This window comes from Octodon degus, unplaced genomic scaffold, assembly GCF_000260255.1.
Source record: "Octodon degus isolate 3935 unplaced genomic scaffold, OctDeg1.0 scaffold00011, whole genome shotgun sequence".
Taxonomy (NCBI): domain Eukaryota; kingdom Metazoa; phylum Chordata; class Mammalia; order Rodentia; family Octodontidae; genus Octodon; species Octodon degus.
In genome coordinates this window covers 13,419,601-13,433,718 of record NW_004524587.1, presented here as the reverse complement: position 1 = coordinate 13,433,718, position 14,118 = coordinate 13,419,601, and the positions used below count along the sequence as shown (strand labels likewise).

The 14,118-nt window shown below is 48.4% G+C and overlaps 1 protein-coding gene across 2 annotated transcripts in view; it reads left to right on the top strand.

Moving 5' to 3' along the window:
* Window positions 1-14,118, top strand: part of Cdh3 (cadherin 3) — a 52,100-nt gene that overhangs the window by 32,962 nt on the left and 5,020 nt on the right. For both annotated transcript variants that reach the window (XM_023709395.1, XM_023709394.1), the window contains exons 5-13: window positions 199-354; window positions 452-596; window positions 2,597-2,772; window positions 3,352-3,480; window positions 5,646-5,831; window positions 7,343-7,584; window positions 7,946-8,091; window positions 8,575-8,799; window positions 13,460-13,666. In XM_023709395.1, the coding sequence (XP_023565163.1) occupies window positions 199-354; window positions 452-596; window positions 2,597-2,772; window positions 3,352-3,480; window positions 5,646-5,831; window positions 7,343-7,584; window positions 7,946-8,091; window positions 8,575-8,799; window positions 13,460-13,666 (1,612 nt within the window). The remainder of the gene's footprint in view (window positions 1-198; window positions 355-451; window positions 597-2,596; window positions 2,773-3,351; window positions 3,481-5,645; window positions 5,832-7,342; window positions 7,585-7,945; window positions 8,092-8,574; window positions 8,800-13,459; window positions 13,667-14,118) is intronic.

The window sequence follows — 14,118 nt, the reverse complement described above, 5'->3', positions numbered from 1 at the left end:
GGTGAGACCCTGTCTCCAAAAAAAAAAAAAAAAAAAAAAAAAAAAAAAAAAGACAAAAGGCTTGAGTGAGAGGTTTCCTGCTGTGGAGTGTTAGGCCCACAGAGCAAGTCCCCGTCGGGTGAGCAGATCCTCCTAAGGCTGTGACCCTCTCCAGACACTTCTTTGTGGCAATCAGCTACTGTTTTCTTTTGCTTTCAGCTCAAATCTGATAAAGACCAAGGCACCAAGATTTTCTACAGCATCACAGGGCCTGGGGCAGATAGCCCGCCAGAGGGCATCTTTGACATTGACAAGGAGACAGGGTGGTTGATGTTGAATAAGCCATTGGACCGGGAGAAGATTGCCAAGTATGAGGCAAGTAGCCTTCAACACCCAGCATAAGTGTCCCCCCTGCAGCAGGAGCCCAGAAGGAGGGAAGCACCGGGCTGACCGCGGGCTTCTGTACCCACAGCTTTTTGCCCACGCTGTGTCAGAGAATGGTGCCTCTGTGGAGCAGCCCAGGAATATCTCCATCGTCGTGACAGACCAGAATGACCACAGACCCAAGTTCACTCAGGAGGTCTTCCATGGGGGTGTCTTGGAGGGAGCCCGGCCTGGTAAGAGGACTATGGGTCCACTGTGGTCAGACCTAGCTTTGCAGCAACTTCTTGAACCATGTACAAGTCAGTCCAGACCCTTGAATACTGGAAAGTGACCACCACTGCTTTTTTTTTTTTTTTAAGATAGGGTCTCACCATGTCATTCAAGCTGGCTTTGAACTCGCTATGTACCTCAGGCTGGCCCTTTTTCTTTTTTGGTACTGGGAACTGAACTCAGGCCCCTGTGCTTTATAGGCAGGTGCTGTGCCACTGAGCAATATCCAGGCCCCATCAAGCTGACCTCCAACTTGTGATCCTCCTGCCTCAGCCTCCCCAGTGCTGGGATTATACGCATGTACCGCCATGCCCTGCTGGATCTCACCACCCTTGATTCCTTTGGTTAGACCTATAACAGCCTCTAGTTCATCTTTCTTTATAGCTGAATAGTACTTCATTGTATAAAAATACAACTTTTTTTTATCCATTCCTCAGTTGATGGGCATCTAGGTTGTTTCTGGGATTTAGCTATGACAAAATTGTGCTGCTATAAACATGGATGTACATATATCGCTGTGGTATGTTTTCAGTTCTGGAAAATACCAAAGAGGGGAATAGCTAGGTAAATGGGACCTCCTAATCCTGGTGTTTTAAGGAATCTCCACAGTGGTTGTAGCAGTCTACGCTCCCACCCACAGTGGAAAAGTGTTCCCCACCACCACCAGCATTTGTTGTTGATTGATTTCTTGATAATAGCCATTCTTCCTGGGTGAGATAGAATCTCAGTTTTGTTTTAATTTAAATTTCTGAAATGACCAATGGTGTTGAACATTTTTCACCAATTTATTTACTACTTGTATCTCTTCATCTGTGAAGTGTGTATCCATCTCAGATGCCCAGATTTTCATTGGGTCTTTCATGACTGTATCTAGTAATCTCAACAGCTACACGGGGCTGCAAAGACTTGAGATTTGAATACAGGCCTTGCCTTTTCACCAGCCACAAGTATGGGTATGTTCTTGGTGACAATGGGCTTAAGGATGGTCTTGAAGATTAGAAAAATTGTGCCACTGGGGGTACAGTTGAATGGTTAGAGCACATGTTTAGCATGCATACCTAGGTTCCATCCAGAGAACTAGAAGAAAAAGAAGAAACAGAAAAGAAAGTAAAAGCATGTACGTAGTATTATTACTACAAAGCACTTGACATAGAGTTTTTCAGTGAAGGTGGCAGCAAGGGTTGGAAGATACTTACTTGAACCTGGCATATGGAGAGTGGAAAAAAACTACCTGAGATGGAAAAGAGGACTGTGGGCAACCAGCGGACATAGATGTTGGGATCACAGTAGATGCATATTAACAGCTTCAGAGACAGATGCTGATGGAGGGAAAGTTTTTCTCTGTTGATGAAAATTCAGGGACAGTGAGTTGATTAGACTTCCGATTACATGAATTCCCACAACAAAAAATAGTCTTGAACAAAATGAAACCCCTCCCCCTCTCCCTCTTCTTCTCCCTTTCCCTTCTTCTCTCCCTTTCCCCCTCGCTTGCTTTATATTTAGGAAGTCTAGAAGTAGCCAGTCAGCAGATCCACACTGGAATTCAAAGAATTAGAACTAGGTTTCTTCTGTTTTGTTTTGTTGCTCTTTGGAGCTTCGTGCTCATGGTTACCTCACTGCAGCCGCTAGAGCTCCAGCTATTACAACTGGCAGAAGGGATGAGGTGGCAAGAACAAGCCCATATTTGTAAACAAACAAAACTTCTCCCAAAATTGAATATAGTGTTCACCAGGATTTAGGCTCATAGTCCTAGCAGGCTGCAAAAGGGATGTCAATAAGGCTGTCGTCCTAAGTGAAGGTCAGAGTGCTAAATGCGGAGAGAGCGGGAGGTGAATGCCAGCTAGCAAGCAGAGGACAGATCCAAGCTGCTGAGCAGAGCAGAGCCCCTCAGAGTTCCAGAAGTAGGCACGGCTGGAATCAGAGCCGGGAGAGAAAGGGACTCACTCGCCCTTCCTGTCCCCAGGTACTTCAGTGATGCAGGTGACAGCCACTGATGAGGACGATGCCATCAACACCGACAACGGGGTGGTTGCTTACTCCATCCACAGCCAAGAACCAAAGGACCCACATGACCTCATGTTCACCATCCACCGGAGCACGGGCAGCATCAATGTCATCTCCAGCGGCCTGGACCGGGAGGTGAGTGGCCCTTGGGTGCCTGCCAGCCTTGCCCACACTGAACCTGATGCTGAGGTCATGGCAGGACCAAGGACACTGGGTGGCGCCACACTGCTCACGTGCTGATGGCCCGCAGCCCCCTGGGCCAGTGGGCTGCTGCTGGAGTTTCATGAAGACTCCTGTGAGGCCGAGGAAGCAGCCGTGAAATGCAGGCTTCAGCTACTTTGGAGGTTTTCTCATTTCCTCTTGGAACGGCTCACTTGGTGTGCATGTTCCCGGATGTGTCCCTGGTGTGCCACAAAGTGGGATTCGCTCCATGGCTATCGGAGCTGCCTTCTGTTTCCTAATAAATACTTCCGTATAAATCCACACTCACAGCTCTCATTGTGGAGTAGCTGGGGGCCAGGATGGTCCCCAAGACAGGCCCAGCACCACCTTCTGCTCCTGTTTGGTACGGTCGGGGGGAGCACAGGTCAAGGAGTTGTGAGAAAATTGTGAGGGAGAAACCCAGCACCCGGCCAAGACTGCTTCCCGGAGCCCATGTGGGGGCTTCTTGGAACAGACTCATAGTGGGCTCCCCACACCTCTTTTTCTCCCCAGAAAGTCCCCAATTACACACTGACCGTCCTGGCCACAGACATGGATGGGAATGGCTCCACTACCACAGCAGTGGCGATAGTGGAAATCCTTGATGCTAATGACAATCCTCCTGTGTTTGACCCCCAGAAGGTAAGGAACGCTCCTCCATCGCTTCCCTCATTAATGGTGGACTAAGGTTTTCCCTTTCTTATGAAACTCTGAAACCCATCCATGTGGCTTCCAGTCCACGTCTCGCAGCTCACTGGCTGTGTGACCTCAGGCAAACTGTTCTAACCCTCTGTACCAGGTTCCTAGTTGGAAGTGAGGCTGATAATACTCTTACATTGTTCTGAGTGTCAAATGGTATGTGTATAATTCTTAACACTGTTCTGTCAAGGTTAGTGCACAGTATGAAAATCTTTGTTGACATGAGAACTTACAGGGGAGGAGCACTCAGGAGGCTGAGGCAAGAGGATTGCTGCAAGTCTGAGGCTAGCCTGTGCTACAACATGAGTTTAAGGCCAGCCTGAACTACGTAATGAAACCCTGTCCCAAAAAGAAAAAAGCTAATGGTAAAATTTAGTATAGTAAAAGACATATTGCCATTACTCCTCCCTCAAGATAGTCCATTTCCCCTTAATTCAGACTCCTTTGCTTTCTGAAGCAGTTCTGGAAGTCTTGTCTGAATGTCATTCCTGGCTGCCATGATATCCTGGCTTGATTCAAAACTTCTTTTTCTTTTGTACAGGAAATCGATCCCAGGACCTTGGGTTTGCCAGGCAGGTACTTATGCCACTGAGCTATCTTACCTGGCCTTGATTCAAAACTTTTATGGGAATTTCTGTCAAAACGATTATAGCGTGACCTTCATTCATTGAATCTGGAACTCTGTTGACTTCTGGCTTTTCCCCCAAGTCAAAATGACTGCAAAAGATGAATTTTGAATTGATTCAGGATATCAAAGCAGATGGCAGCCCAACTAAAGAAAGATACTCATGAAAGAGAACATCCAGAACTGCTTCAGAGAATAGCAAAAATGATAGGATGGGTGTATTTGAAGTGAGGGGGCTGTATTTGGGGCAATTGTTGGCAGTGTGTCTTTTACTGTGTATAATTTTAATTTTAAAAAAAAAATGTATTTAGTTGGGGCTGGTGAGATGGCTCAGTGGTCTAAAGCACCTACTTAGAACAAGCTTAGCGAAGCCCGAAGCCCAGGGACCGCGGTTCTATTCCCCAGCACCACATGCCAGCCAGCCCGCCCCCTGGTGGGCTGAGCTGGCCACACACACACACACACACACACACACACACACACACACAATAAATTAATTAATTAATTAATTTTAAAAAATGTATTTAGTACAAGGTCTCATTACACAGATTGGACTTGTAGTGATCCTCCTGTTTTTAGCCTCCCAGGTGCTGGGGTTACAGGTGTGCGCCACCATGCCCAGTCTCTCCGCTGTCTCAGTGCGTCCTGGGGGCAAGGCCTGCATGACATGCTGGGATCAAACCCCGGTCCCTGCACATACCTAAGCAGGAGCTTTAGTTCACTGAGTACTATAATCTTTAGTGTTTTTCATCAGATTTTTGTTTTGTTTTGTTTGCTTGGTTCTGGGAATCAGACTTGGGACTTTGTACAACTTATTAAAAATTTATTCTGAAAAGCTGGAAATGCAGCTCGGTAGTAAAACACTTGTTCAGAATGCATGAGCTCTGGGCTTAGTCCCTACCCAGCCTTGCCTCCATGCCCCAGGTATTCTGAGCAGTTGACTTCCCAGTCTTTTCTCCCAGCCCCAGAACTTCCATAGAAGTTCTAGCTGGTACCCTATCACAGTCAGGGATCTGCCCTTCTTTTGTTTTTGTTTTTTTGAGACAGGCTAGCTTTGAACTCACAGCAATCCTCAAGCCTCAGCCTCCTGAGTGCTGGGATTACAGGCATGTGCTACCACGCCTAACTCATCTGCCCTTCTTTGCACCTTCTTTATAGACTACTGACCTCAGTGAGTTAGGTGTATGAGCTAGCTACACTTGTCAAGCGCTTAGACACTAAAACCAGTGAGATTCCGGGAGCATTACACCCCAGGAGAAGGGAAGGCAGACCCAGGGGTGACATGGTTTGTCCTGCAACCTGTCAGGCTAGTGCTTGGGACCTTCCATACCTGTGTGGCTGCTAAGGGAGCTGGTAGCCCAAGAACAGATGAAGCCTCAGGGCTCCCCAGTAGTGCTGAGGAGGGTCACAGGTCCCTGAAGAGCGGAGCAGCTTCTCAGATGGTCAATCTCTCCTCTGATTGTGTTGTTTTCTCCTCTGACAGTATGAGGCCCAGGTACCTGAGAATGCAGTGGGCTTTGAGGTACAGAGGCTGATAGTGACGGACATGGATGCCCCAAACTCTCCAGCATGGCGTGCCACCTACCACATTGTGGGAGGTGACAACGGGGACCACTTTACCATCACTACCCATCCTGAGAGCAACCAGGGCATCCTGACAACCAGGAAGGTGAGTCCACTTGGGCTTCAAGCAGGGGCCTCACCTGCGGTAGCTGCCAGGACAAGGGCCACCGCCTGTGTGCGGCCAAAGTGGGAGTAGTGGCATGGCGCTGCCCTCTCAGCGCTGCCCTCCAAGGTCTTATCCTGAAATCATGCTAATTTTGCATTATTCTTTAACATATCTAGATGTTGGGCCGGGGATGAATAAGCACCTGCCTGGCAAGCACAAGGTCCTAAGTTTGATTCCCCAGTACCAGGGGGAAAAAAAGATGTTTAGATAGCAAAATGTTTTTAATTACTTAGTAGGCACATTATTGCCTCTCCAAAAAAAAAAAAAAGTTATTTAAGGTTCTGTGAACTTTTGTTTTCATTGGGGAATATGGCATAGGTTGGGTCAAATACAATTGGTGCTTCAAAAACAGGTCTGAGTTTTCTTTTGTCTTGTTTACTGTCAAGAATGGCCTAGTTGGGGCTAGGGAGACGGCTCAGTGGAATAAGCGCTTCCCTGGCAAGCACAAGGGCCTGAGTTCAATCCCTGGTTCCACCAAAAAAAAAAGGCCTAGTTGGAGAAGCAAGGCTTCACGTAATACTTAAAAAACTACCCTTTGGGGCGCTTAGGATATAGCTTAGTGGTAAAGGACTTGCCTAATACACACAAGCCCTGGGTTTGACACCCAGTATTCAAAGGAAAGAAAAGATTCATTGTCCCTGTTTATGACAAACACTATAATGGTACTTTTTTTTTTTTTTTTTTTACATGGCGAGATTAAGTTCATTTACAGTACAGCTTAGCTAACTCATGCTTCTTAGAAAAGTAAGCACTCCAACTGTAAAATCCACAAGTTATTCCAGAAAAGTTACTGACTACAAGCACTTTAATACATAAACTTTTGGGCACAACTACACTAGAAAACATAGAGAAGTGGCCATTCCTTGAATCTCTTTGCAGAATCGCACAAATGCAGTGGATGCAGCAGATGTTGCCCTCGTGACACATACCACAAATGGTTTTGATGTCTTTTCAAAACTGAGCAAATTCTTGAAAAAGCCCTAAACAAATTAAGTTACAAGCTTCTCTCAGAAGTTGTAGTCCTGGAGAATTCAGTATATATTAAAACCATACCAAAAACTTTGTTTACATGTAAAACATATTCTAGACTCTAATTATAAACACATTTTTTCACATCCATGAATATAAAAATGTCAAAGGAGATAGTGACATCACATGGGATGTAGGGTCAGTCCTTTGTGTTCACAAAATTGTGGGGCATGACATCCCAGCCTCAGCTTATAAATGTCAGTTGCACCCCTAGGCATGACAACTGGAATGTCTCTGTTACTTTCTAAAATACCCCCTAATGTCACCACCCGACTGTGAGAAGTCCTCTAGATGTCTGTTTAGCAAAAACAGATACAACAGGATTATTGTTGGTGGGGGTCTCCACTGTGTCACTGTGGACCCTTCTGATGTCCACGGGCCTCACAAAATGGCGGTTCCAGTCCTTGTTTTTTCCCTTGTAGGGCTTGGATTTTGAGGCCCAAAACCAGCATACACTATTTGTAGAAGTGAAGAATGAGGCTCCTTTTGTGGTGAAGCTCCCGATCTCTACAGCCACTGTCGTGGTCCATGTGGAGGATGTGAATGAGGCCCCTGTGTTTGTCCCGCCCTCCAAAGTCATCGAGGTCCAGGAGGGTATCTCCACTGGGGAAGTTGTCTGTGTCTACACTGCACAGGACCCTGATGAGCAGGATCAGAAAATCAGGTACTTGAGGGGACTGGGCTCTGAGTTAGCCAAATGCACCAGTACAATGGAGTGGGTTGTTCCAGTTTTCAAAGATTGTTCAATATTTGGAATATCACCCTTGCACTGGGCCTCTCCTTCCTACTATGCTTGTGGCTGAAGATTCTTCGTTAGGGGGCCAGGGACAGATACATCCTCTCCTTGCCTGTATATCCCTGCTGGGCCTCCATCTGCTACTCCAGGCTCTATCTGTATAAGATGCTTTTCCTGTGGGGGCTTAAGAGCCCAGTGACCCCCTGTAGTTGGCCTGAAGAGGTTTGGAAAGGTGGCAGTAGAATTCCAAGTACTCTGGATGTGTCCCTTCTCTATTCGTCCCCTCCAGCTACCACATCCTGAGAGACCCAGCTGGGTGGCTAGCAATGGACCCAGACAGTGGGCAGGTCACTGCTGCAGGCCTCCTAGACCGAGAGGACGAGCGGTTTGTGAGGAACAACATCTATGAAGTCACGGTCTTGGCCACTGATGATGGTGAGTGCTTCCGCCCAACCCTTCCACAAGGAATGCCTTTGCTTCCCGTGTCACATGCCCCACCGTGTCCCCTACACAGCAAAGGATGAGGGTGGACAGCAAGTCAGTCTGAAGTTGATGAGTTCTGGAGGCAAGTTCCCTGAAGCTCATCAACAAATGCTGGATCATTCCCAAAGTGGCCAGAGGGTTTCATTCTGTGATAGATTGTCAGGACTTGTTTGGGTGTTGTGGCTGAGCTGTACCGAGGTTGATTAGTGATGTCTGCTGTAGACACAAGTCAGGACAGCTTGATTGCTATGTACTTGGCACCACTGGTTTGACGTATCCTGAAGCTGTGGCACAGAGGGACTCGAGGGGTCGAGCTGAGTGGTGAGCAGGAGCCTTTCTGAGGATGACTGAGTAGGTCTTGGGCAAGCTTAACATTCTTCCTGTGTCAGCCTTAGGCAGATGCTGAAAAGAGATCCTGTGTGTCGTTATGAACAGGGAGCCCTTCCGCCACAGGCACGGGGACCCTCCTGCTAACACTCACCGACATCAATGACCATGGCCCAGTTCCTGAGCCCCAGCATATCACCATCTGCAACGAAAATCCGGTGCCCCAAGTGCTGAACATAACAGACAAGGACCTGTCCCCCAACTCCTACCCTTTCCAGGCCCGACTCATTCTCGACTCAGACATCTCCTGGGTGGCAGAAGTCAGTGAAAAAGGTAAGTGGTGTTAGCAGGCGGGGGACTGGTTCTGCTGGGTGTGTGTCTGCCTCGTGCCAGGACCCCACTCAGAGTCCTGTTTCGGAAGTCCTTTGGTTCCCTCTGGGTCAGGATGTGTCTCAGGAACATGACCCAGTGGCAGAGCACTTGCCTTGTGTTTGTGAGGCTGCTGGTGGGTCTCCCAGCACCACATACACCCCACCTAGCTGTTGGCCTCCTGTGTGCATCTGCATAGATGGAAGGCAAGGCAGAGGGGAGCAATTTGGCTGGTGTCACCCAGCAAGTCAGGACCCAGTGCAGGACTAGGGTCCTACCACAGTGGGCAGATGCTCACTTGGCAGGTGGGAGACCCCAGGGTTGGAGCCTCAGTATCATGTACATACACATACATATGCACACATAGTCCTGCATTCCAGCACATAACAGCTGCCACTTGCTGAATGAGCCTGCTATGGGCCTGACCCACTTCAGGTGCTTCGCACTGAACTGCTTAATCCTCACATCAAGCCTGTAAAGGAGCCAGTGCTGTTGGTTTACTGGCTCCCATGTGCATGATGAGAGAACCAGGGCTCACAGAAGCTTAGGTAGCTTGCCACAGGCATCACAACTCACAGAAAATACTGGCACCAAGATTTTAATCTGGATCTTAAAAAAAAAAATACTGGAGATTAAACCTTGGGCCTGGGGCTGGTGAGATGGCTCAGTAGTCTGGAGCACCTACTTAGAACAAGCTTAGCAAAGCAAAGGGACCGCGGTTCAATTCCCCAGCACCACATGCCAGCCAGCCCCGCCCCCTGGTGGGCTGAGCTGGCCACACGCACACACACACACAAATAAATAAAATTAAAAAAAAAAAAAAAAACCTTGGGCCTTCTATATTGAACTACATGCCCCAGGCCCTTTAAAATTTGTTTTTGAGACAAGGTCTCACTATGTAGTTCAGGCTGGCCGTGAACTCAGTACTGTATATAGTGTAGTCGGGCCTCAAACTCTTGGAAATCTGGCATCCTCCTGCCTCAGCCTCCCAAGCACTGGGATTACAGGTATGCACCATCACACTTGGTTTTTCTTGTTTTGGTTTGTTTCTGGAGTCTGCCTGCCTGCCTTTTCTTTTCTTTCTTTTTTAATGTATCTACCAAACTGACCAGTGTTTTTAGCCCCATATACAAAGCAAGGCTGTGGAGAGGGGCGTTAAAGAGCATCCCGAAGGGCCCAGCATAGGTGAGAAGTAGAAGTTGAAGCCAGAACATATATAATAGGACATAGGGAGATCTTTTGCAAAGTAGAAGACCAAGAGATGGATGAAGGAGGATGGAGGAGAAGGGGACATAAAAGGAATTAAATGGATTATGTCTATGTTTCAGCTCCCCACAGTGATTATAATCACTATGTACTGCAAACATACTTTTTTTTTTTTTTTTTTTAATGCAGTGCTGGAGATCAAACTCAGGACCTTCTACTTGCCAGGCATGTGCTTATGCTGCTAAGCTAGATCCCCAGCCCCCCGTACTACAAACGTGTACTGATAAAAATTAACAAAAAGAATTTGAAGCCAGGCTTGGACTCCAGAGCCTCTGGCCCACGTTCCCATCCACCTCCTGTCCTGCCTCCTTCCAGCCCTCCCGCTTGGAAGTTCTCAGCCTTGGGGATTTGTCAGCTGCCCCTTGGGGTGGGGAGCATGAGAGGAGAAGCCAGCCCCACGCGCTGTGCAGCTGCCAGGGGAGCTGCCTCTCCTGGGACAAGGGGCTTCCCAGGAGGGGCTGAAGAGTCGGCACGCTCTGACTCTGCCCCTAAGAGCCTGAGCGTGCGGTTTCGGGTGGTTAAGCCTGGCTTGGCAAGGATTCCCAGCACTGCCTCAGACACCCATATTTTCCTTTTATGATTCCTGTGATTTTGGTGTGTAGATCCAGCGCCCTTCCTTTGCAGAGCCCACACTGGTCTCCTCTTAGCCCCTGGTGACCTAGAAACCATATACTTTTGCTCCTTGAATGTGTCCTGTAAGAGCCCGAGCTCTGGAGCCAGATGCTTCGTTCAAGACCCAACCCCTTCATTTACTGCGCAGCAGCTTTGGGCTGTGGGCAAGCGACGGAACTCCTGTGTGTGCCTCAGAGAGTTGTGCTCCTTCCTGCCAGCTGCTGCAGCAATTAATAAGTGAATGCGTGGGCCCACCTCCAGTGCCATTTCTTCCCAGCAACAATCAGCACTCCGTTAGAGTGTGGCCAGATCCCCAAGGGACCAGCAGCGCCTCAACGTAATACTGTGATACCTGGTTCTTGGCTTAGATTTATTTACTTGTTCTGTTTGCTCTTGTTTCTCTTATCAGGGACAGTCACCCATGTGACCTTGCGCTACTTAGCTTGATTCCTTCAGCCTCAACTTCTGTACTTATAAATTAAGGTTCATAACAGTTCCTGCCTCTTCAAGTTGAGGTCGGGGGTAGGGGAAGGGGCTGGCATATATAAGTGTCCACTTAGTCACTCCTGCCATAAATCGGCCCTCCAGCATGGTCCAGGGCTGCTGGCGAGGTGCCCATGCTGGCCTTGCCATGTGAAATGCCAGATACTCAGACTACACAGCTCTCTGTCTGTCACAGCTAAGTGGGAACAGGAAATTCTACCCCTGGCCTTCTTATGGGTGTGTACACACACACACACACACACACACACACACACACCCCGTATATCCCAGCCCATGGGTAGAGACTTTTTATAGGAAATAGTTTGTGGTCAGTGCTGCAAGAGGCCTGCAGGCCTGGCGGGGAGGGGAGGTGCGGGGGGAGTCAGGTCATTTGTGATTGTCCTAATGATGGTGGAGGGAGGTTTCTGAGGAAAATCCAGCATGCTGGTAAAAGTTCTACCCACACAACCCACCTCCCAAGAAAGCTGGATGTGATCTAAACCAGAGGCCGCTTATCAGGACCCCTGGCCCACATTCCTTAGCTGTAAACATAGCCTGCATCTCCTCACTCTGAGTTTGCTGTGTGGGCCATGCTGGTCCTGCCCCTGGGGTGCACTAAAACAACTCAACCCACGCCTGTAATCCCAGCGCCTGGGAAGCTAAAAACAGGAGGATCACTACGAATCTGTTATATGTAGTAAAACCCTGTAGACCCTGTACTAAATACCTAAAACATAATAATATGGAATAATAACTGGCAGCGAGGGGCTGGCGAGATAGCTCAGCAGTCTAGAGCACCTGCTTGGGCAAGCCCACATGCTGCACCAGCCCTGCCCCGAGGGTGGGCTGAGCCAGCCACCCCCCCAAAAAAAATAACTGGCAGTGAATGTTCAAATGGGCAAATTAATATAAATATTAAGCAGTTAGGTTAGTTACCGCTTGGGAAGAATAAGAATAATGTGTTCTGAGGCCGGGGAGATGGCTCAGTAGAATAAGTGCTTGCTTGGCAAACACAAGGGCCTGAGTTCAATCCCTGGCTCCACAAAAAAACAAAAACAAACAAAAGAATAATGTGTTCTTTTGAGGCAAAGGACAGGCTAGCAGCTAATGGCACCAAGAAGCTATTGATCTGCATCACGTGACTATTGGAAGTACACTTCCCCCTCCCTTTCTTCATCTTTTTGAGACAGGGTCTTAACTATGCAGTGAGCTGGCCCTGTGCCACTTTGTAGCCCAGGCTGGTCTCAAGACTCTTAAGTGCTGAAATTATAAGCCTGCACCATCATGCCTAGCAATTCCAATTTTTGAAATACTGTGGTTGTCGGGTTCTTTCCCTGCTGGCCCCACTCCCGGGTGTACTGAGCTGGTAACCAAGACTGGGCATGGTGGTGCTCACCTGTAATCCCAGCCCCAGCTCTGAGGAGGCTGAAAACAGGAGGATCGTTGTGAGTCCGAGCTGTGTAGTGAGATCCTGTACAAGAAAAAAATAATGGATTGGGGAGATAGCTCAGTGTTTTGTTTTGGGTTTTTTTTTTTTTTGTGGAACTGGGGATTAAATTCAGGCCCTTGCGCTTGCCAAGCAAGCGCTTATTCTACAGAGCCATCTCCCCGGCCCCTAGCTCAGTGGTTTAAGAGCCTGCCTGACAAGTGCAAGGATCCAAACTCAGTCCCTAGTAGAGCATGCCATGCTGGCCCTGGAACCCTGGGTACGCCACACTGGCCACCAAAACCAGTATGGTGGCACACGCCTATAATCCCAGCACTGGGGAGACAAGAGACAGGAGGATCACTGGGAGTCCTAGCTGTGTAGTGAGACCCTGTACAAAATAAAGAGATTTTTTAAAAATAATAATAAAGGGCCAACGAGATAACTCACAGGGACAGAGGTTCAATCCCCAGCACTACATGCTGTGCCAGCACTTCCCCTAAGGCAGGCTGAGCCAGCCACACACACACAAAAAAAAAATGGTAATAGTAATAAAATGAATTTATTTTTCTATTTTAACAATCCTTTCCTTGATGTTAAATTTCACTTTAGCCTAATATTATTTTGGGTGCTGGATGATAGAACCCAGGGCCTCCCACGTGCTAAGCATGCCCTCTACCCAGCCCCAGATAATTATTATTAACACTTGGCGGAAGGCTGCTTTCGATCTGCTTCTCTCGCTCGGTTGCGGAGGTCGTTCTCAAACCTTCCATCATGGAGTACCCGGTCCCCACCACTTAAGGCATCCCCAACTAAAACACTGTCTCGCCACTGCAGGAGATGCAGTGGCCTTGTCCCTGAAGAAGTTCCTGAAGCAAGATACATACGATGTACACCTCTCGCTGTCTGACCACGGCAACAATGAGCAGCTAACAGTGATCAAAGCCACCGTGTGCGACTGCCGGGGCCACATGGAGTCCTGCCCCGACCGCTGGAAGGGCGGCTTCATCCTCCCCATCCTGGGGGCTGTCCTGGCTCTGCTGCGTGAGTACCGCTCATCTCTCCTCTCTGAGAATTAACGAGGACATCTGACTCTTCTTCAAGTTCCTGGGGCTAAGGGACCACCAACATGGCCCATCCATTCTTTGAATTCCTCTAATTCCAGGAGTGTCGTTATTTTTGGTGTTTCTGGAGTATGTCAGTGTTGGTGACACTGTGGTGGGCCAACAGGCGTGGCCCTTCCGCATTGAGTCCTCATGGCTGGAGCTGTGTCTGCGTGGACGCTGGCTAATGAATAGCACCAGGAATGTTAGGCACAGTCCCTGCCCCCCTTTCAGATCTGGTGACCCAGGAATGGAGGGATGGAACCCTGTAATCCATATTTTAACAAGTGTTTAAGCAGTTCTGTTACAGGCTAGAATCTGAGAACCCACTGGTTTGGGGTGGGGTGGGGGAACACTATGAATTTAGCACACGCAAGCCCGAGCTCAATCCCT